Source organism: Salarias fasciatus, chromosome 5, assembly GCF_902148845.1.
Source record: "Salarias fasciatus chromosome 5, fSalaFa1.1, whole genome shotgun sequence".
NCBI classification, from domain to species: Eukaryota; Metazoa; Chordata; class Actinopteri; order Blenniiformes; family Blenniidae; genus Salarias; species Salarias fasciatus.
Window position 1 is genome coordinate 11,566,077 of NC_043749.1, and position 19,692 is coordinate 11,585,768.

General features: G+C 43.3%; 2 protein-coding genes across 2 annotated transcripts; one reads left to right on the forward strand and one right to left on the reverse strand.

The window, feature by feature from the left end:
• Nucleotides 1–7,578: 7,578 nt before the first annotated feature.
• LOC115388974 (cathepsin Z-like) lies at nucleotides 7,579–11,875 on the forward strand. The gene is made up of 6 exons (XM_030092311.1): nucleotides 7,579–7,849; nucleotides 9,632–9,795; nucleotides 9,933–10,112; nucleotides 10,188–10,338; nucleotides 10,466–10,628; nucleotides 11,220–11,875. The coding sequence occupies exons 1-6, from the start codon at nucleotides 7,722–7,724 to the stop codon at nucleotides 11,343–11,345; spliced, it is 912 nt and encodes a 303-aa protein (XP_029948171.1). The 5' UTR covers nucleotides 7,579–7,721; the 3' UTR covers nucleotides 11,346–11,875.
• A 242-nt stretch (nucleotides 11,876–12,117) lies between these two features.
• Nucleotides 12,118–18,137, reverse strand: nelfcd (negative elongation factor complex member C/D). The gene is made up of 15 exons (XM_030091185.1): nucleotides 17,968–18,137; nucleotides 16,015–16,127; nucleotides 15,764–15,873; nucleotides 15,547–15,656; nucleotides 15,341–15,448; nucleotides 14,978–15,130; nucleotides 14,633–14,763; nucleotides 14,255–14,420; nucleotides 14,035–14,169; nucleotides 13,583–13,722; nucleotides 13,287–13,401; nucleotides 13,108–13,203; nucleotides 12,873–13,013; nucleotides 12,552–12,681; nucleotides 12,118–12,438 (listed from the first exon to the last, which is right to left on the reverse strand). The coding sequence occupies exons 1-15, from the start codon at nucleotides 18,022–18,024 to the stop codon at nucleotides 12,404–12,406; spliced, it is 1,740 nt and encodes a 579-aa protein (XP_029947045.1). The 5' UTR covers nucleotides 18,025–18,137; the 3' UTR covers nucleotides 12,118–12,403.
• Nucleotides 18,138–19,692: the final 1,555 nt, after the last annotated feature.

The window sequence follows — 19,692 nt, forward strand, 5'->3', positions numbered from 1 at the left end:
TTAAATGTGATCAATAATCTGTCAGTTTCCCCTCACTTCAAAGCATCAGCTAGAGAGCTCCTTCTTAAATCCATTCCACTTTTTCATATGGAGATTGGAAAATGGCCACAACCCTGATAATCTAGTCCAGGTTTTGTTACGTCCTGTGCCCCTGCAGCCATACGGGCGCGCTAGTGGCCGTTTTGTCCTTCGTGCTTGCCCTTTCACCTGTTTCTGTCTGCTCCTCGTGTTCTCCTGCCTAGTAACCTGCCTCGTTACCACCCTAATGTGTGACTCCTCTGTCTCTCTGCTCCCCTTGTTTGTCTTGTCTTGTCTTGTCCGTTCCTTGTGAGTCTGTCCGCGTGTCACGTCCATGTACCCTGCCTGCGCCAGCTCTGCTCGTTCTTGTGATCTTCATGTTTTCTTGGGAAATAAAGGAGTTTTGTTCTACCTTTGCAGCCTGCGCTTGGGTCCTTCCCACCCTGCAGACTGCTGTCTTTGAAACACACAGCTGAATAAAGCTACTGAACCAGCCCCGCCCACTCCACATTCACATTTTGGGGTGGCCCACCCTAGCTCCACAATCATGAAAGAGCGATGCCGATATGAATGAATGTACAAAGGGAATGAACTCTCCGCTTATTATTAAAAGTGGAGATGAATGTAAACACAGGAATGAAGGGAAACCACACAAAGTCACGTTTGACTAAGCGAGATTTGGAAGAGTGAGGAGCTGATTCTCTGATGAAGAAACTGCTAGTGTGTGGTCTGCTCCAGAGTGACACCACACACTTGAAGATCAAGAGAGGAAAATCTGGTGCAATCTGTCTTTTGATGTCTTCTAGTGTGTGGTCTCTGAATCAGGGAAGATTGAAAAAATCCTGTAGTGTGTACTGGCCTTTAGCTGAAATATGAAACCTGCTATGACCTCTGATCTCTGTTGCTCTTTTGCTCTTATTTGACCTCTACAGTAGATGCAGACCTGAAACTTGAACTATGCGGAATCTGGGAACTATAAAATCAGAATCTGGTGGAATTATTTAATAAGCTCACCCCAAACAGGAAGTAGCTTCAAGAAGGTGGTGGGGCTTCCAAATTCTATTACTTTCTGGCAGAGATGTGAACACATCCCACAAATCTCATCTTATTTGGAGCAAATTTGACCAAATGATGATGCTTAATTGAGTCAAACCACTACAGATGTGATCCCGAGGGCAGACAGAACAACATGCTAAAATTTCAGATTTGTACGAGGGCGTACCCAAAAGTTCCCGGAATTTGACTAACTTTTTATTTCTGACATTTCAAAATAAAACATCACCGTCGCCTTCAAAATAATCTCCATCCGCATTAATGCAGCGCTCCAGCCGTGTCTCCCACTTCACAAATGTGTCGTGACACCCGTGCGTAATTGTGCCATTCTGGGCCAGCTGCGATTTTTCTGTCACCTCCTCCACATCTGCAAACCGCTGTCCCTTCAGCTCCTTCTTCAACCTGGGGAACAAAAAAAAGTCACTCGAGGCTACATCTGGTGAATGAGGCGGATGGGAGAGGAGATTCATCTCATTCTTCGCCAGAAACTGCGTGACGCGCAGCGCCATGTCCGCTGGCGCACTCTCGTGGTGGATCAACCGGGCTCCACTCCGCCACTACGCGGGCCGCTTCCTCCTCACATCCTCACGGAGCCGTCTGAGGACTTCCATGTAGTGGTCCTGATTTACAGTCTGACCTGGAGGGACAAACTCGCTGTGGACGATATCCTGGACAGCGAAAAAGCAGCTCAGCATTGTTTTCACGGTTGAGCGGACCTGACGCGCCGACATCTGGCCCTTCTCAAACCGCCCGAACCACTCATGGACCTGATTCTTCCCCAGAGCATCATCCTTGTAAGCTTGCTGCAACAAGGTGAGTGTTTCTGCTGCTGTTTTCTCCCAGCAAAAAGCAGAATTTAATGTTTGTGCACTGCTCTGGCACCATTTTGGAAAAATTCACAGACCGCCGCTGCACTCTGTTACTATAAATAGCGCTGACAGGCATCAGTGTCACTCTGGGAGCTCAGCTTTTTCACAGATATGCACGAGGCTTACCTGTAGCACATCTGGCGGCCAGAAGTCGAAACTCCTTATTATTAGTATTTTATGACCTAATTCCGGTTTCTTTTGGGTACCCCCTTGTAGGTTGAAAGGAAGCAACTTTATTCCTTGATAATTTGTGAATAGATTTGAGTGTGTATCAAAATTTGCATGTAATGTTTTACAGAGATAATGTGCACCTTCACGAATCTGTCTTCCCTTCCACCAAAAATGCCACTCTCTTTTGTTTGCTCGAACTAAGAAAAATACAGCGCTACTTAGTTGTTAAGGCTATATAGCCAAGAAAACAAAGTGTAGGCAAAAAAAAAGAAGAAACCTGACTGCAGTGAGCCAGCCACGACACACTGATGGCAAATAAGTCCCAGTGTCAGGTATAAATTTCCATCTGAGCAGAAAAATCCACTTGTTAAAAGCTCTGGCAAGGCAATTCATTCAGAATTATGTATTTACATGGCCATTTTAATTCAATTCAATTCAATTCAATTCAATTAAAATCAATTCAATTCAATTCAATTCAATTCAGCTTTATTTATAAAGCGCCAATTACAACATGGTCATTTCTAGACACTTTTACAGAGAAAACCCAACAGATCCACATGAGCAAGCATAAGCGACTGTGGAAAGGAAAAACTCCCTTTTAACAGGAAGAAACCTTTGCAGAACCAGGCTCAGAGGTGGCGGCTTTCTGCTATTCCGGTTGGTGTGAGGGGACAGAAAGCGAAGGAGATAGGACAGACAGTTTCTTGTATCTACATACAATTAATATATAATCACTATTGCAACAACACATCATCAGTAGGGTAAAACTAACCTGTCTCACGACGGTCTAATCCCAGCTCACGTTCCCTATTAGTGGGTGAACAATCCAACACTTGGTGAATTCTGCTTCACAATGATATGAGGGGTACATAGGCTACAAGAGGAACAATCATCAATGACATGTAGTAATACATTGAAATTACATTGAAACGAGAGAAAGGAGCAGAACTTGGAGCCGGTTCTACATAGGAGCCCGGGGTTAAGTCCGGGTTACCTCAATTAATCAGTGGAGCAGCTGTTTTGTTTGATGCCCAATTAGAATTGATTGCACCCAGTGAATCCAGGCTGTCTCAATGGATCAGCCACGATTGATGTTCTGTCTGCGATCCCTCAATCACGACACTAGTCCACCTAAGAACATAGGCGGCGTCAGGGTGGGGCTTGGTTGGGCTAAAGCCCAACCAAGAATTATATTAGCCCTACCATAAGCCAACCAAGAAAAAATACAAGTTCTAAATCCAACAGCGCCACTGCGGCACATGTAACGGCATTCAGACAGGCATCTGCGATGACAGCTGAGCTGTCACTCATCGGGGTCATGGGATAAATGGGGTCCTGCTAAGTAGTACGCCACTCATGTGAGTGTGCCTTGCTAACATGGCTGTAATTTGTATTGGTGGCTCATAGTCACCCGTGATTAAGTTAACGGCAGTAAGCTGGTCAAAACATGGACACATTTGTTTTTAAACGTCGCCGGACAGTCCATCTTGTTGATGAACAGTTTGTCCTGCTTCTCACGGTTTTCAAGGAGTTTTTCCGGGTCACAAAATTCATGTCTGACCAGCTCCAATCTCCGGCTCTTGAGCTTTCATCCACAATACACTTATCAGAGTCAGTCATATCAGACAAACGTGCAGAAGTCATGGAGTGAGATTCGGGACAGAGCAGCGGACCAGTGCACCTGTGGTTTTTGCCTCCAGTCAGAAAAACCGGAGGACTGTACTTCTGTGAAAATCAGCCTGGTGAGTTTAATATTGTATATTATTTTCCTGACTGCTGCGTGTGGTTTGCCTACTCGATGCGCTCTTGCTGCCTGCATTCTTAATTTTTTGGAGTTGTGTTTAGATTCTTGGCTGTTCTGTGGAATACAGGCGTATGACCAGAGCGGCTCTGTGTTGCCAGATTGGGCGGGTTTCTGCCAAATCAAGGTTCTTTATTGAACACGTCGGACGGGTTGATGAAATGATTATGTGTTTGTGACGTGTTTTTTTCATTATACAAATACGGTTTTAAGGTGCATTTTCAACCGAGATGGCAGTTTGGGCTGCTTTCTATTTAGTTAAACGGGTTTCATAATGTTACCGGGAGAGCGACAGATCTGGCAACCTCCTCCAGGTGTGCTGCGGTGATTCCGGACCGGAGACGGAACGCAGCCAGAACGGTTGTTCTGTTGTACATGATTTTTCTGCAGGCCATACAAATCGCTGACTTTCAGAAGGAAGACAGGCTCTCCGCCATGCTTGATGTGCGTGCTCGGAATAACAGTTCGTGTCGTGCGCTACGGAAGCCTCACATGGACAAAAGTGCGGCAAACGAGAAAAGTTGGCTTGACCCAGGGATCGACCGTTTTCTCACTGCATCTAGATCGAGCCGGGGTGTTGTTTTATTTAAAAATACATTCACATTGAAGTTCTGGCATTTTTTGGAGCCCTGCCACAATATGGGAGAGGGGTCAGTCCCACCTTAGCCCCAACAGAAAAAATACTCTGGTGCCGCCACTGCCTAAGAGACAGCCTCTTCGTCCAGGGTTTTGGTGTTCTGACTTTTTAAAGGACTTATATTATTTATTTGAGTGAAAAGAAAGGTTTATTTTATTTATTTATTTATTTGATAGGGACAGTGCACATTAATAAACATCTGCATTGCCAAAACAAAACAGGCGTAAATATGCCGGATTATAGCCACAAGGCTAATTTACATCCGTGGTCCCTAGGCAGATATGAGAAAAAAGGAACACAATTAGTACAAAAGAGAACATGTTAAAAATAGAATCAGTGATTACAAGACTGGTTTGCTTTAAGCCACACTTTGAGCTGAGCTCTGAAAAGAGGAAAAGTGGAGCATTCTCTGACAGTGAGGGGGAGACCGTTCCAGATCTTACTGGCCTTCACAGACAGAGCATTTTGTCCAAAAGCAGTTCTTCTGAATGGCACCTCGCAGTCGCCCCTAGAGGTGGAACGCGTCCTTGCACCAGTCTTTATTTTAAAATAGTCCAACAGTGGAGGGGGTGCCAGTCCATGAAACACTTCATACACAAAACATGCTGATTTGAAATGCTTAAAATTCTCTAAACTCAGGAAGTTGTGCTTTTGTAAAAAATCACAGATATGGTGGGATCTCGGTTTTTTGTCAAAAACTTTTAATGAATTTTTATAAAGAGATTCTATAGATTTTGAAGTACCCACACTCGTCAACGACCAGCATGTGATACAACATTCGATGTGTGACAAAATCATTGAATGTAAGAACATTTTTGCGGCTCCAAGCGTTATATATTGACGAATCTGCCTAAAATTTCGTAGATTAAACTTGACCGTGTTTGATAGGTTCTTGATAGGTTTCTTCCTTAAACTGTTGTACTGGTCCATTACATTGTGCAAGTTAAAGAAATGAAATGGCTGATAAAGTTAAGGCACCTTTACAGTAAAGTTGAACACGAAGCAGTCTAGATGAGCTTCTGCCAGCCTGTAAAAAGATCTCTCCACATTGTATAAGAATTGCTCGGGCCATAAAGGAGTCTACAGACACAGAAATCAGTTTGTAAAAATTTCAGTTACATAAAATTTGGAAAGCATTCAGAATGAATGTGTGTTGTGCAATCCTGATTTAGTGAGAAACCTCACCTCTTTCTCAACTGTGACAATATAAAATGCCTTCTGAGGGTCAAAGTATTTTCACAGGAAACTCTTGAAATTAGTTTCTACTCGTTCTTGTGGTGTTTGCTTCACCGGGTCTTGTTCTTGCACAACATTTTTGTATGAAAAGTATGTCTCATCTTAAACAAGTTGGTACAAGCTCTTTACTGGACTGTTGAGTGTCATCCGGAGGAGGTTTTCCGTCCTCATGGTGACAAGATGATAATGTCAGTTTCCTGGTGAAAAAGTATAATCTCAGCCGTTTCACCTTAGTTTCTTAATAAAACTCTTCAGTGGTACACTTTACCTCAATCAGCCTGTGAGAGATGTCCCTCATGTCGGAACAAAGACTTTTGAGTTCTAAATACTTTGATTTTGCTTCTTAGAAAAACAAGCTCTCTGCAATAGTTTTGATCTCCCCTACTTCTACATGTCTTTCTATGGAATTTGTCCCTCCTTTATTTGCAGAGCAAACCTGCTTAAATTCACTCTCGTCCTCATCGTAGTTCATCCAGCCTAAATCAGTTCTCCTGCTTTTCTTCTTGGCAGAAGACTTTCTCTTGTGTTTCTCTGACAGCTCCTCTGCAATTTTTTTTTTTTTTTGTAAGAATATTTGCAGTCCTGATTTTATTCTCTGAAATGAGTGATGTTTACTGTCCAACTTGTCTTCATCTGATGGCTGATGAAAAAAAAAGGCCATACCTTCAACTCACTCACCATATGGGGGTATGGTCTTGGCAACGTCATGATCCAACATGAGTAAGTAAGTAAAGTTCATTTATATAGTGCTTTTCACAGACAAATCACAAAGTGCCACACAAAGCAAGGTAAAAGACATATATACAGTTACACATATATGGATTTTATCCAGCGAAAAAATTCAGCTAAAAGCCTTCCTGAACAGGTCCTTTTTGAAAGAGTTCACAGACTCGGCAATATGGAGCGACAGGGGCAAGTGGTTCCAGACACTGAGGGCAACAGCCTGAAAGGATGAGTGTCCCTAAGTTTTAAATCATGTCTTTTGGACCTTCAGGACTTCTGGCCTGAAGACCGAAGGGTTCACTGAAAAGAATAGAGGCACAACAAGTCTGTGATATACTGGGGGGCTCACCATCCAATGCTCCGAAAGTCAGAACTAAGATTTTAAATTCAAACAGGGAGCCGGTGAAGACTGGATATAGAACGGGGATAACGTGGGGTGTTGTAGGTGTACCTGTAAATAGCCATGCTACAGAGTTTTGAATCATTTGGTGTTTTTTTTTTTTTTCTGACTTTTTGGAGCAGAATCATAGTGATATCAATCAGCAACAAGGAAATTTTTGTTAGTACAACATAGTAAAGGGTATGAATACAAGAATAGCCAGAAAAAAATCTATTCAGTGTAATGTTGAAAAGGAGAAATACAACATAGTAAATTGAAATAAATGATAAATGTATAACTTTTAGTCAGAAATATACTAGCCGGTAGTAGTCTTTATTTTCTTCCCCTGAACTTATTCAGATATTTTCAGTAGATTTGAAAATTCAAACAGCCCCTGTGACTCGTATTAAACAGATAGCTTATGTCTCTATTTATAGCCGTCTTTAGTGGTTTTATTAATGTTTATCCACAGTGTTACACTTTTGTGAAGAAGTTGTGGTCTCTTAATAATCGTCAATAGACCAATACAATACTCCACTGCTTCTAATGGATGGTTTCAGCGCCTTGCCAGCGCTTTTTTTTTTTTTTTTTTTTGTTTGTTTCCGTTTCGTTTCAGTCACATTTTCCAGTAAACTTCACGAAGCGGGTTCGGACTTCCTGGTGAAACATGTGACTCCCCTCGTGGTCACATGACAGTTTACAGTATATTCAACTGTCATTGCGGACGGCAGTCAGTTTACCGTCAGTGTGTTTCTGTAGTTTTCCGCTCCCGTTTGGCCTTGTGAGTCCTCTCCGGCTCTTCTCGAACCGAAGCCCCGCTCCTCCGTGTCTCTCATGGCTCTCTCCGCCGGGACCTTGCTGCTCCTCGCGGCCGGGCTGTGCACCGTGTCGGCCGGGGTGTTTTTCCAGGCATCGCAGCCCTGCTACGTCCGCAAACCGAGGAAGGACGGCTTTGGAGTGAGGTAAAGTCCACAACAAACCAAGAACCTTTCATTTAAAGTTACGGGGGAAAACTAACAAGACGTTACAAAGTAGAAAAGTAACACTTTTAAATACAATAATTCAGAATAAGTCTGACGCCAAGTACAAAAAACTGTTGTGGAGTCACTGACATGTTTCTGCCCCAAAATCTATAAACCGATGATGAAATCATGTCTTTGTTCCTCTCAGGCTGAGGAAGCCACAACAGAGGAGAGCTCTGATTTCCCTGCTGCTCAGTACTATTCTGTTCTGTTCTATTCTATTCTATTGAAATTGTTCTTTGCAGCCTGACTGTAACACTGCAAAGCAGCCATGAATTCATGATTCACTTGAGTTTACACTTGTGCAGTCTATCAAATCTTTCCCACTGAGTTAATTTTACAAAGCTGGAATGTCCCCAAACTATAGAATTCTTGTCAGGATCCATTATTTGTGCAGCACAATCCGTAGATCGTGTCCATCATCCAAAAGCGCCAGACATCAACATCCATCTTCTGTTCTGCTTAATCCAGCTCGTGGTAGCAGGGAGCCTGATCCAACCCAGGCCGCAGCCAGGACACGTGGTAGACAGGTTTCCAGTACTTCACAGGGTAAATTCAAAGAAACAGAAACACTCACATTTATGTCTTCCAGCCAGAGTCAGACATTAGTCTTAAATGATTGAGGAAAGTGGTGAACTAATAGGAAACCCACACATTGATTCACAGAAAGACTTCCACCCAGACTTGAATCAAGGGTACTTCAGTGTGAAACTGCAGCACTAACCTCTGCCAGTCCGATTGTTTGTGCTGAATAACCTCAAAGGTTCTTTTTAATCTCTGAAAAATAAGGAAACACTTTGTTCCAAAATTGTCACAATTCAAACTTCAAGTTAACTACAAAATTTTTTTTATAAACAACAAATAATCGTCATTCATCGTTTTTTGCAATACCAGACACAACACAAGTCCTGACACGAGCAAGAATGTGAAAGTCAAAGACGTTCAAAGCTTTTGACGGCAGTTAATTTCTGAAACTCTTAGTGTCTCACTTCTGTCAGTCTGTGCCCAAAAGTGTTGTCACATCAGACGTGCGTTCCATGTCTTTAAAGAAAAATTACAACACAAATACAAAAAACACACAACATACAGAATTACAACATCTTGCAGATCAACATGGTTTGTTGAAGATTTATTCAATTCCTTCTCCAGTAATTCTCGAAACTTAAAACACATGACAAAGCTTGTAGTTCCTTTTTTTCTGTTCCTATTTGTTCTTTTTAAAGTCTGATAAATTGGATTGTACTTTAATACTATATTATTATTCTGGATGTCTGTATTGTTGCACAGCTCTTTGTGCCACTTGTTTGATGCAATGAAATCTGAATTATATTGAAAAAAACCTCAAAAAATGAAATAAGAAGCATGTTTTTTCTTCATAATATGAAAACTTTTCTCGTAACAATTTTGTTTGCAGAGTATCAAAGTCCACCTGCGTAAACCAGATACGACACTTCTTCACACTTTGCTCGAACACTGAAAACAGATATGAGGAAATGAAACAGAACTGTCAGAAAGTACCACTGTTGTTACAGTTATGTTTAATCTGAAGGCAATGTCAGTCTGATCACTTGATGCAGTGGTCTTGTTTACAGAGAAGCTCCTGATCAATCAGAAATGGAATTCAGTCAGATTGGGGGATGGGACCATGTCAGTGTGGAACTGAAACATTTCTGAGTGTCTCACAGCTGCACAGCACAAATCTAATAATGGATCCTTCCACAGCACTACACCTCGTCCTCATGAGTACCTGAACATCTCCGATTTGCCCGAGGCGTGGGACTGGAGGAACGTCGGTGGTATCAACTACGCCAGCACGACCCGCAACCAGCACATTCCCCAGTACTGTGGGTCCTGCTGGGCTCACGGCAGCACCAGCGCCATGGCAGGTAGGACTCAGCATAACTGAATTTGTTAATCGGTGTGGCTCAAGAAATCATTACTTCACTTCCATATCCTCTTTTGCATGCACTTCAGTGAAAAGAAGCTAATCTTTCTTATTCATATATTTTTCTGGTGTTTTCAGACCGCATCAACATTAAGCGTAAAGGAGCGTGGCCCTCTGCTTACCTGTCTGTCCAGCACGTGATCGACTGCGCAGAGGCCGGCAGTTGTCATGGTGGCGATCACTCTGGGGTCTGGGAGTATGCCAACACCAATGGGATCCCAGATGAGACCTGCAATAACTACCAAGCTAAAGACCAGGGTAAGTCTATCTCAGTGGACAGAGCTGTGGCTTCGGTTCCAGTTTGAGTCTCATGTTCTGTGCACTTCTCTAAAGATTGTAAGCCCTTCAATGCATGTGGCACCTGCACCACATTCGGAGTGTGTAACATTGTGAAGAATTACACTCTGTGGAAAGTGGGCGATTATGGAGACGTCAGCGGAAGGGAGAAGATGATGGCAGAGATTTACGCTAACGGGCCGATCAGGTTGGAAACGTCATCATTTCATCACAGTCCGAGTTGACTCTCTGCAGTCGTGGCATATTTCATTTTGAAAAGATTTGATTTTTCCACAAAGACAAAAAAAACCTTTTCTCTTGTTTGTTTTGTGGAGCTGTGGGATTATGGCCACAGAGAAGCTGGACGCGTACACTGGAGGTCTCTACTCTGAGTACCAGGAGTATCCTGGCATCAACCACATCGTGTCAGTGGCTGGATGGGGCGTGGAGAACGGCGTTGAATACTGGGTTGTGCGCAACTCCTGGGGAGAGCCATGGGTGAGTCTTCTTCTGCCACAGGACTTAGTGTGATCATATTAAAAAAAATCCAAACATATGTGTAAATGTGTAAACTTTACAGGTGTGTAAAGTTTATACATTTTGTTATATTACATGAGTTACTCTCCAAAAAAGAAAACACCCCTCCAAAACAAGTGTCAATTTATCTCAGATTTTGTTTGTTTCTGGGGTGTGAAAAAGATTTTGAAGTAAATTGAATAGTGCAATGTTTTTGAATTTAAAGTCAGATTTCATTGATACTGGCAAATTAAACAAGAGCTCAGACTGGGGTGTCTCTAAAGATAATTACCATCACATAAGAACTCCTCAGTTATAGACTATGAAGTCAGTGTGGTATGTTAAAATAACCTGAGATGCTGCAACTACAGTCATTTGACAGCTACAGTACATCTTTGAATGACATGAGTGCATAACAGCAAGTCTATGAAACATTTTGATTTTTGCAGGTTTGTATACTAATTATTACTTATACTTGACAGTAAGACTGTATCTATATGTTACAAGTAGTAATGTTCCACACAGCAACGTAATAAAGTAACTGGTCAACATGATTTCGTGTCGTCGTCTCAGGGTGAGAAGGGCTGGCTCAGGATCGTGACCAGCAAATACAAGGGAGGAAGTGGCAGCACCTACAACCTGGCCGTAGAGGAGGACTGCATGTTCGGAGACCCCATCGTTCCTAAATCCTACGTGTAGAGGAGCTCAGCACTGTGCCAGGTCATCACTGCACACTGTGCCGCCTTGCTATGCCTGTTTCTGATCGGCTCATGCCGAAAAGGGAATATATTCAGGGTTCTTTTTATTTTTCATAGATGTTCTTAAATCAATGCAATTCGTGCCACGGGCATCAAGCTGGACATCAGACTAGTACCACTGTTATTACACCTGCTGTTGAACAGCAGGATGCTTTGGAATGTTACCATACGAATGAGAAACAGACACCAGTGTGTCAGAGGAAGGATTGACGGAGAAGCCATTGAACACACTCAGCCAAAGAATGCAGTGGTGCTGTGAGGCCAGTCACAGTATCACACTGTATGGGAGTGGTTTCACTTCCACTAAACAGGAAAAGAATGTGTGTGCCTTAAAAACAATGACAGTGCTGTTTTTTGTTTTTTTTTTAGGATGATTATCTCCACCTCAGAAATATAGCAGCTGTTAACTGAAATATTTGCTGATTCAAACTACGACAATAAACAACACCTGGAAGTAATTCCTTACGCATCTGATGTCTTCTGCCTCTGATCTGTGTGGACATTTTTTATTATATGGGGCGGCGAAAGTAACTAATATGCATATAAAATGTGATTTCATTTGTATCAAGTATTTGTAGTTTCACAGAAATCTCAGGCTGCACATATAAAACACAGCATAAGGCTGCCTTACTCAGTGGAAGTAAAATGTGTGACACTGACAGTCACGTCACAATTCTTATGATGTTGATAGTATAAACAAAAAAAAAAAAATGCATCAGAACAAACATTGTCAGCTTTTATTTTAAAATGTCTCGAACCAACATAAAATATAGAAAATCAAATATACAGGTGGGAAAACAAGAATGTAGCTGCATCTTCTGAGGTTCCTCTATGAAGCCTGACCTCTCGGTCATGTTTGTTGCCTCAGACATTCACCTCTGCTCTAAACAGTCCATCTCCAAGGTTTGCACATCGGGGCCAAGCGGAGCCTTTGGCCGCCACTGAGATGGCGCTTCAGCTTCAGCTTCAGGTTCAAACCCTTTCAGTGTCAAGTCCGTGTCAGTTGATCATGATGAAGTTTGACTTACAGTGAGCTGCAAAAACAAATCGCACGTCAGTGCAGCAGAAGCACCAACGGAGCATGTTCAACAATGACTGATACAGATTTCATGCGAGATGAAGACTTTCTTGTTTTCGAGTGACTCACCGATAAACTCAGCCACGGGGTCGTGCTCTCCCTCTGTCCGGATTGTCCCCGCGATGCTGTCGTTCTCCAGGATGGGCAAGAAGAGCTGGACAAAGTCCGACGTGTAGGGCGGTGCGATCACATCCAGCACCTTCAAGAGGATCGGTTTTGAACAAAGTCAATCAAAAGCAATCAAGATCAGACACAAAACTGCTGTAGAGCTCTTCTGTTGCTTGAAGTTTGCTTCCTTAAGAGGCAGGGAAATGTTTAGAGGCTGCAATATTATCAGGGTGAAACAGATCACTCAAGCTGCCCTCGACTGAGATAAGAAGCAGACGTTACCTCGGTCACAAAGTATCGTATGAGGGAGATGTCCGTGTTGAGCTTTTCCAGACATTTTCTAATGTAGCCGACCACCGGCAGGACGTAGCCACGGCTCAGCAGGTGAACCATTCGGTCCAGTAGAGTCTTCTTCAACTCCAACTGCAGAGGGAGAGCTGCATCATTCCAGCACACACCAGTTCAATCAGACATATTGGAGTCTCACACACACATACACACACACACACACACACACCTGCTCCATGACGTCCAGCTGAGAGTGCTCTGTCTCGAAGAGTTTGATGAGCAGCTGGAGGACCTGCGGGTGCAGCAGCTGGTGGCATGTGCAGATCTGCCCACAGGGAAACGTCATGTTTAAACTTTGCCGCTGTCTGAAAGCGTCACATAAACTTTGATGTGGCGGCGGAGTCGTACCTCATCCAGCAGAGCTAAATGGACCGGCGTGTGGTCGGTCTGGAGCTGGAAGTACCGCGGCTCGGACACCGTCCAGTCCACCCACTTCAGAACGCCCATCGCAACCACTGGAAAGCTGAACACCAGAGGGGTCAGGAAGGAACTCAAACTTTTACTGACAATAAGGCACAAATGTCACCAAATGTTAGTTCACTGCCTCCAAATCTTAACTATTATCTAATAATCCACTTTATTCTCAGTTATGAATCATATAATGTAGGAAACAAACAAAACTGCATAGATTTCATTTCGCTCACCGGATGCATTGGTACAAAGTACCAAGCTCGGCCACCAGCTCCGTCGCTCCTTTATTTTCATTGCAGCAGAGGTTGTGCACCGTCTCGATGGCCTTAGAAGTCGACTTCAGCTCGTCTTTATTGATGTTGACCCGTTTGTTCTGGGATCGAGTTAAAAAAGAAGAAAAGATGGCTTTGGTGGGTTTTTTTTTAGGTTGAGGTTGAAGCAGAAAACCTCAGGATGGGCATTAGTTGGAACAGTGGTAGACATAAATACAATTTAAGAAAAAAATAAAACCAAGTAAATACTAAACTGTGTGTGTAAAGTTGGACATTGGTGTTTCAGTTGGAGCAAAGAGCAGCAAGTTTTATCAAAAAGCAGCATGGAGAGGGTGTACTGTCCACGAAACAACCACATGACTGATTCACACCACTGAAAACCTTCAGAACCAGCATGACTGAGTTGATGTTACCTTTTTCCACGTCTCGACCACGCTGGCAGCATAGGCCAGGATGTGGATGTATTTATGTTTGTGGTCTTGGTTGATCTTTGAACCAGGTTTGAAAAGTGACTGCATGAAGAGGTCCAGAAAGGCAGGCACTCTGATCTGCGGACGAGAGAAACGGGTTTCCGGTATAATAAAGAGGAAAAGCTTGGGATCATCTGCGATGTTAAGGGCCGCGTGTCCTCACCAGCTCCACGGGAGGAGGGTCCATGCTGCTGAACATCTTGAACAGAACTGTGATGTCGGCAGGATTCAGAGCTCCTTTGGACAGCATTGCTCCGAGCGCCTGGCAGGCTCGAGGGTAGGCAGCGGCCGTACCGAGCGCGAGGGTGATCTGACTGGCATCGTGACCTCTGGGACACAAAGTGCCACATCAGCGTCAGCAACGAAGCTCATTCTCACTGTATTTACACCTTTCTGTGTGTCCGCCCTGGCCATCAAACCACAATGATCTCTGCTGTTCTCAACAGTGTTTCAAAAAGTATCCCGACAATGAAATATTACCTCTGTGACAACACACACACACACTGGAGTAATTACACACATGGAACCATTTAAGTGCTACCTTGCATGTGCAGACTTCTGCACCTCCTGTCCGATCCTGCGAACAGCTGAGCCTCCCTGCTCCTCCTGAGCGAGGATGGACATCATGGCCTGAGCGAAGAGGTACGTGTGCTCGCCGTGACAGACCATCTTCTGCAGGAGAGACGGACAGACTCAGCAAAACCACGAGTCTACGCAATGAAAACACACTCAGACAAGTGCATAAATACACTTCTGTGTATTTATCTTCATATAATTTTCCTTTAAATGTTTGGTTTCAATCAGCTGTGAAGCACTTGACTTGAACTGAATCAAGTGTTTTTCATGTACTCTAGCTTGGTTTGTAAAACAGAGAGGTAAGCCTCACGGCAAATTCTGGCAAGTTCTTCTCCAAGTTCTCTTCCCCTCCGTCGAGCAGCGTGGCCAAAGACGTCCGTAACACCCGAGAGAAGACCTCCAGCTGCTGGCAGGCCGTGGACACGCTGGTGATCTCTCCCTGGTAACCTGCATCTGAAATGAGCTGAACACACAAACACTCAACTGAAAACAACCAGTGTGGCGCCAACGGTCATCAATTAGATTAACAGATAGAGATAAATTACAATATTTAATTTATATTCTATTAAATTTTAAGATGTAAATAATTAGTTATTTGTGTGAAAATAAAGCTTTCTTTTTAAGCTGTTGCACTGGTTCATGAGATTGTACAAGTTAAGTAAAGTCAAGGTACCTTTACAGTAAAGTTGAGCATTAGGCAGTCTGGATGAGCTTCTGCCAGCTTGTAGAAAAGATCTCTCCACGTCGTGTGAGCAATCATTTGCTCGAGCCATGCCGGAGTCTACAAACACAGGGATCCGTTCATGAGAACCTCAAATACATTCAGACTGAATGTGTGTTTTGCATTCTTAAAATAACTCTGCTGTGGAGAAACCTCACCTCTCCCTCCACTGTGAAGATGGAATCAGCCTTCTGAGGGTCAAAGTGTTTTATCAGGAGACTCTTGAGATGATTTTCTACTCGTTCTTGGACCTGAGCCGGCTCTACCCCTGCAGTCATAAGAAACAGGTTTGAGGTTAATATGGTAAATCTCATATCATGCAGACAGGTTGAAGTGTTTCTGATATAATGAAGTAACGGTTCAGCTGCCACTGACCCATCTGGATGAGCCACTCCGCCAGCAGGTTGACGGTCTGAGCCACGGCAGAGTAGTTTTCAGACAGAAGCTGGATCACGTGCTCCGGAGAGCCTCCTGCCTGAAAATACCTGCATCAACAACAAGATCATCAATCGTCTGCGCCGCCACTGGAGCAGTCTGTTACTCAGATAAATTGCTGTCATTCAGAAACTTCGTGGGATTTAACTCCAAAACATTTCCTACGATCAAACGAAGACACACACGCTTACGTTTTCAGAGTGTTGAAGATGGCGGGCTCCATGATGTAATCCCTGCTGGAGAACTTCTGCAGACAGTCTTCCTGAGTTTTTCCATCATTTTCACCTTCAACATAGCCATCCTCCTGAAAGACACAGAGATGCTGATGTTCACACCTCAGTTCTTCTGCTGGAGCAGGAAGAAACGTGAGCAGTGAGAGGAGGAGCAGCAGGAACCCGGAAGCATCTCCAGTCTGACTGATGTGTTTCATGTGGCTGGAACAGCGGAGGGAACCCTATTAAATATCTAGTTATTTAAAAAAAAATAATTTTATATACTATTTTCTTTCCTGTTTTGATTATTTTAGAATTTTCATTCATTTAATTAAGGATATACATATCTATGACTTGCCCCCAGGTACCACTAGAGGGAGTGAGTGTAATGCTGATGGTGCACAGACCACAGATTGAGAATCACAGGTCAGGAGCTCAGTCTACTTTAACAGCCACAAACCTCTGAATCAAGCACCGAGAAAATCTTTATCAAAGGACTGAAACTTAGACTTGTTATACGTTTGTGTGAGGCGAATCCTTCTGTTTATCACTGTAATACACTGTGTTCAATATTTTAAACTATTTTAAGCTAAATTTGAGTCATAACCTGAGGTCAGGCTGTATATCTCAGAGATCACCAGAAGATGCTGCTATTGATGAAAAAAATGAATGACAGTTTTTTTTTTTTTTTGTATTTAGATTATCATGTATATGCATTCAGTATATTCAGCATCAGGATGTTACTCTTGCAGCTGCAGGAGATGAAGACAGTTTCGTATATTCTGTGTGATACTTACCATACAGTGACTACAGATAAACGGGACAAAAAGAAGATAATGTTTCTGTAAAATTAATCTGGAGCTGTGAACTCGGAAACATGTTGAACGTGACTTTGACAATCCTTTCAGAAAAGCTGGAAAGTATCTTAGTTTTGGAAAACGTATTTCAGAAACTTGGTATGAGCCTTTTTTCTTCTGCTTTGTGTGAAATTTGAGTTTTTGGCACTGATTTTGCAGTATACTTGTTTTATAGAAGGGCAGAATTTGATTCTTTTTATCAATACTTGCACGAATATTCTTCAAATATGTAATTTTACTCACATTACACTTCAGTGCAACTTAGATGCAATTTACTTCAAGACTTTTGAAAAAGTAATCTGAATGAGCACAGTCACAATTTGAACTGATAACACTTTATTATCTTTATAATTTCTTTATACCAACATCGGCTGACCATTATGTAATGTAATATAATGTTTGTCTGAGAAAGGAAAATGAATGAAGTACTGACAAAGCAATTAAATACCCCACTGTAACAGAAAATTAAAACAAAGACCAGTTTGTTCTGGTCAAGTTTAAAAATCCTTTGTGTTGATGTGTTTTGTGATTCTCGGCTTTCTAATGTATTAATTTGGAATTTCTCGACCTTCTTCACACATTTGAGTGAATCTGTCTGTATTATAACTGTGCCGATTTAACTATCTAGATATGAAATTACAAGTAAAGCTTATAAACAAAAGTAGCAGATCCCAAATATGAAATTAAAAACTTTTGTAAACAATCTCGTGGAGAATACGGTTCAGCTGTGTCCTCTGAAAGGTGCTTTCCTGATTTTTGACACCACGTCCTAATAAAATATGAATCTGTGCACACTGGAATAATAATAAAACTACTGTGAGAAGGCTGAGGCTGTCAACTTTCCCTGCACGCCCAGCAGCAGCCGTGTGCACCGTCAGCCTGCAGCTGGCTGGCCGAGCGGCTGTTCCACCCTGAGTTCACATCGTGTCAGAGAAACCTGGGGAGAAGCTCGGGGGTCTGGAGGAGGATGCAGAGCTGAAACCAGCAGGTGCAGCTGCAGCTGCAGCGGAGCTAACCCAACATGCAGGCTAACTGACTGACGACGTGAACAGACAGCAACAAGTCTCCCTCTCACCATGTGTCCCTCCACTCCCTCCCAGTCTCCTCCTCCGCTGTAGTACTCCTCCTCCATGGCGGCGGGGACACTGGCGAGGCGGATCTAGCGACTGCGACCCAGTTTCAAGCGGTAAATGTCGGCGTTAAATGGGTTCAGGACCGATGATGCGCGAAGCCGCTAGCCTGTTAAGCTAGCAGGCTAACAACAACGGGAGGAAAATGGCGCCGTGATGACGTAGAGGCCACGCCCCGTTCCGGCCCCCACGCCCCGCCTCCAGACCGACCTGGCGCTGAGGCTGCTGGTTAAACTTTTCTTTTTAAATACTAACCCACGTTTAAAAATCAGCCCTGTTAGAACCACAACCGTGAAACAACCCTGGAACTCTTTAACTTAACATTCTAATTGGGATGCTGGTTCTGCAGGCCGACAATGGGGTTCAGTGCCGCCTTAAACTCCAGCTTTATTTTATCTGAGTACACAGAAGATCAGGGCTGTCCAAACTTTGTTTAGGTCAGCTACATACAGAAAAACATACACAAGGTCGAGGCCACTGCTCAATTTAGTGTGGAAACTTATTTTTATCTTATTCTAAATAGTTATATTTGCTAATTTAAAATGTACCCTGTGATAAATATCCAAAGCAAATGATTATATAGAAAAAACCCTAATCAAATTGCTCATATTTTAATCATAGTACCGGTATCTTACGCACACACGTTTGTACTTCTATAGTTGTGAGGACATTCATTGACATAATGGATTTCCTAGGCCATTTTTAACCTTAACCATTAAAAAAAAAAAAAAGCCAATGCCAAACCCAAACTCATACCCTAAAGCTAATTCTAACCCTAACCCAAAAATCAAGTCTCAACCCTTTAAAAGGTCTGTTGGAAAGTGAGGGCCGGCAACAATGTCCTCACTCTGTTGGTTCAAAACTCATTCTGGTCCTCGCAGCTGAGTATCTACAAGAACAGTTTCAAAGCACTGATCAATATTGGTGGCAGTAATTCATTATCTATCCATGTGGGTTTTCTGTTCTGGTAAGTTGACCTGTGGATCATTTCCACAAATACTAAAACCTGAACTGACTCAGTATTCACTTGGGTTGAGTTTTCCTCTGTAATCGAGATGATGAGGTCGAGATGACCAACTCTGATAATAGGCTGGTGGAGGCCATCTTGCACCATTGGATGTCAAATCTCCTCTCTGGTTAATTTCAAGAAGTGTGAAACTCTTCACAGATCAAAATATCCCTCGAACTTGACGGCGGCTCTGTAGTTTATTCATTCATTCATTCATTTTCCGCCGCTTTATCCCTTTCGGGGTCGCGGGTGGCTGGAGCCGATCCCAGCTGCTGTGGGCGAAGGCGGGGTACACCCTGGACAGTTCGCCAGTCTGTCGCAGGGCTGACATATATAGACAAACAACCATTCACTCACACATTCATACCTAGGGGCAATTTAGGGTGATCAATTAACCTACCATGCATGTTTTTGGACCGTGGGAGGAAGCCGGAGTACCCGGAGGGAACCCACGCACACACGGGGAGAACATGCAAACTCCACACAGAAAGGCCCCGAGCCCCGGCCGGTATTTGAACCCAGGACCTTCTTGCTGTGAGGCAAGAGCGCTAACCACCGTGCCACCGTGCGGCCCTCTGTAGTTTAGTGGTTTGGAAAACTGGTTCTGGGAGAGACCGGTAGAGGACAGGGTTCAATCACAGTGTGGAGGATGTAGGAGCCA

Bases quoted from the DNA above. Each gene is read 5' to 3' on its own strand.
- LOC115388974 (XM_030092311.1), top strand. From the start codon at position 7,722: ATGGCTCTCTCCGCCGGGACCTTGCTGCTCCTCGCGGCCGGGCTGTGC. The intron at 10,113-10,187 runs GTAAGTCTATCT...ACTTCTCTAAAG, and splicing joins CTACCAAGCTAAAGACCAGG to ATTGTAAGCCCTTCAATGCA. The intron at 10,339-10,465 runs GTTGGAAACGTC...TGTTTTGTGGAG, and splicing joins TACGCTAACGGGCCGATCAG to CTGTGGGATTATGGCCACAG.
- nelfcd (XM_030091185.1), bottom strand. From the start codon at position 18,024: ATGGAGGAGGAGTACTACAGCGGAGGAGGAGACTGGGAGGGAGTGGAG. The intron at 13,204-13,286 runs GTACGACTCCGC...CCCTGTGGGCAG, and splicing joins ATTTAGCTCTGCTGGATGAG to ATCTGCACATGCCACCAGCT. The intron at 12,682-12,872 runs GTAACGTCTGCT...ATCCTCTTGAAG, and splicing joins TACGATACTTTGTGACCGAG to GTGCTGGATGTGATCGCACC.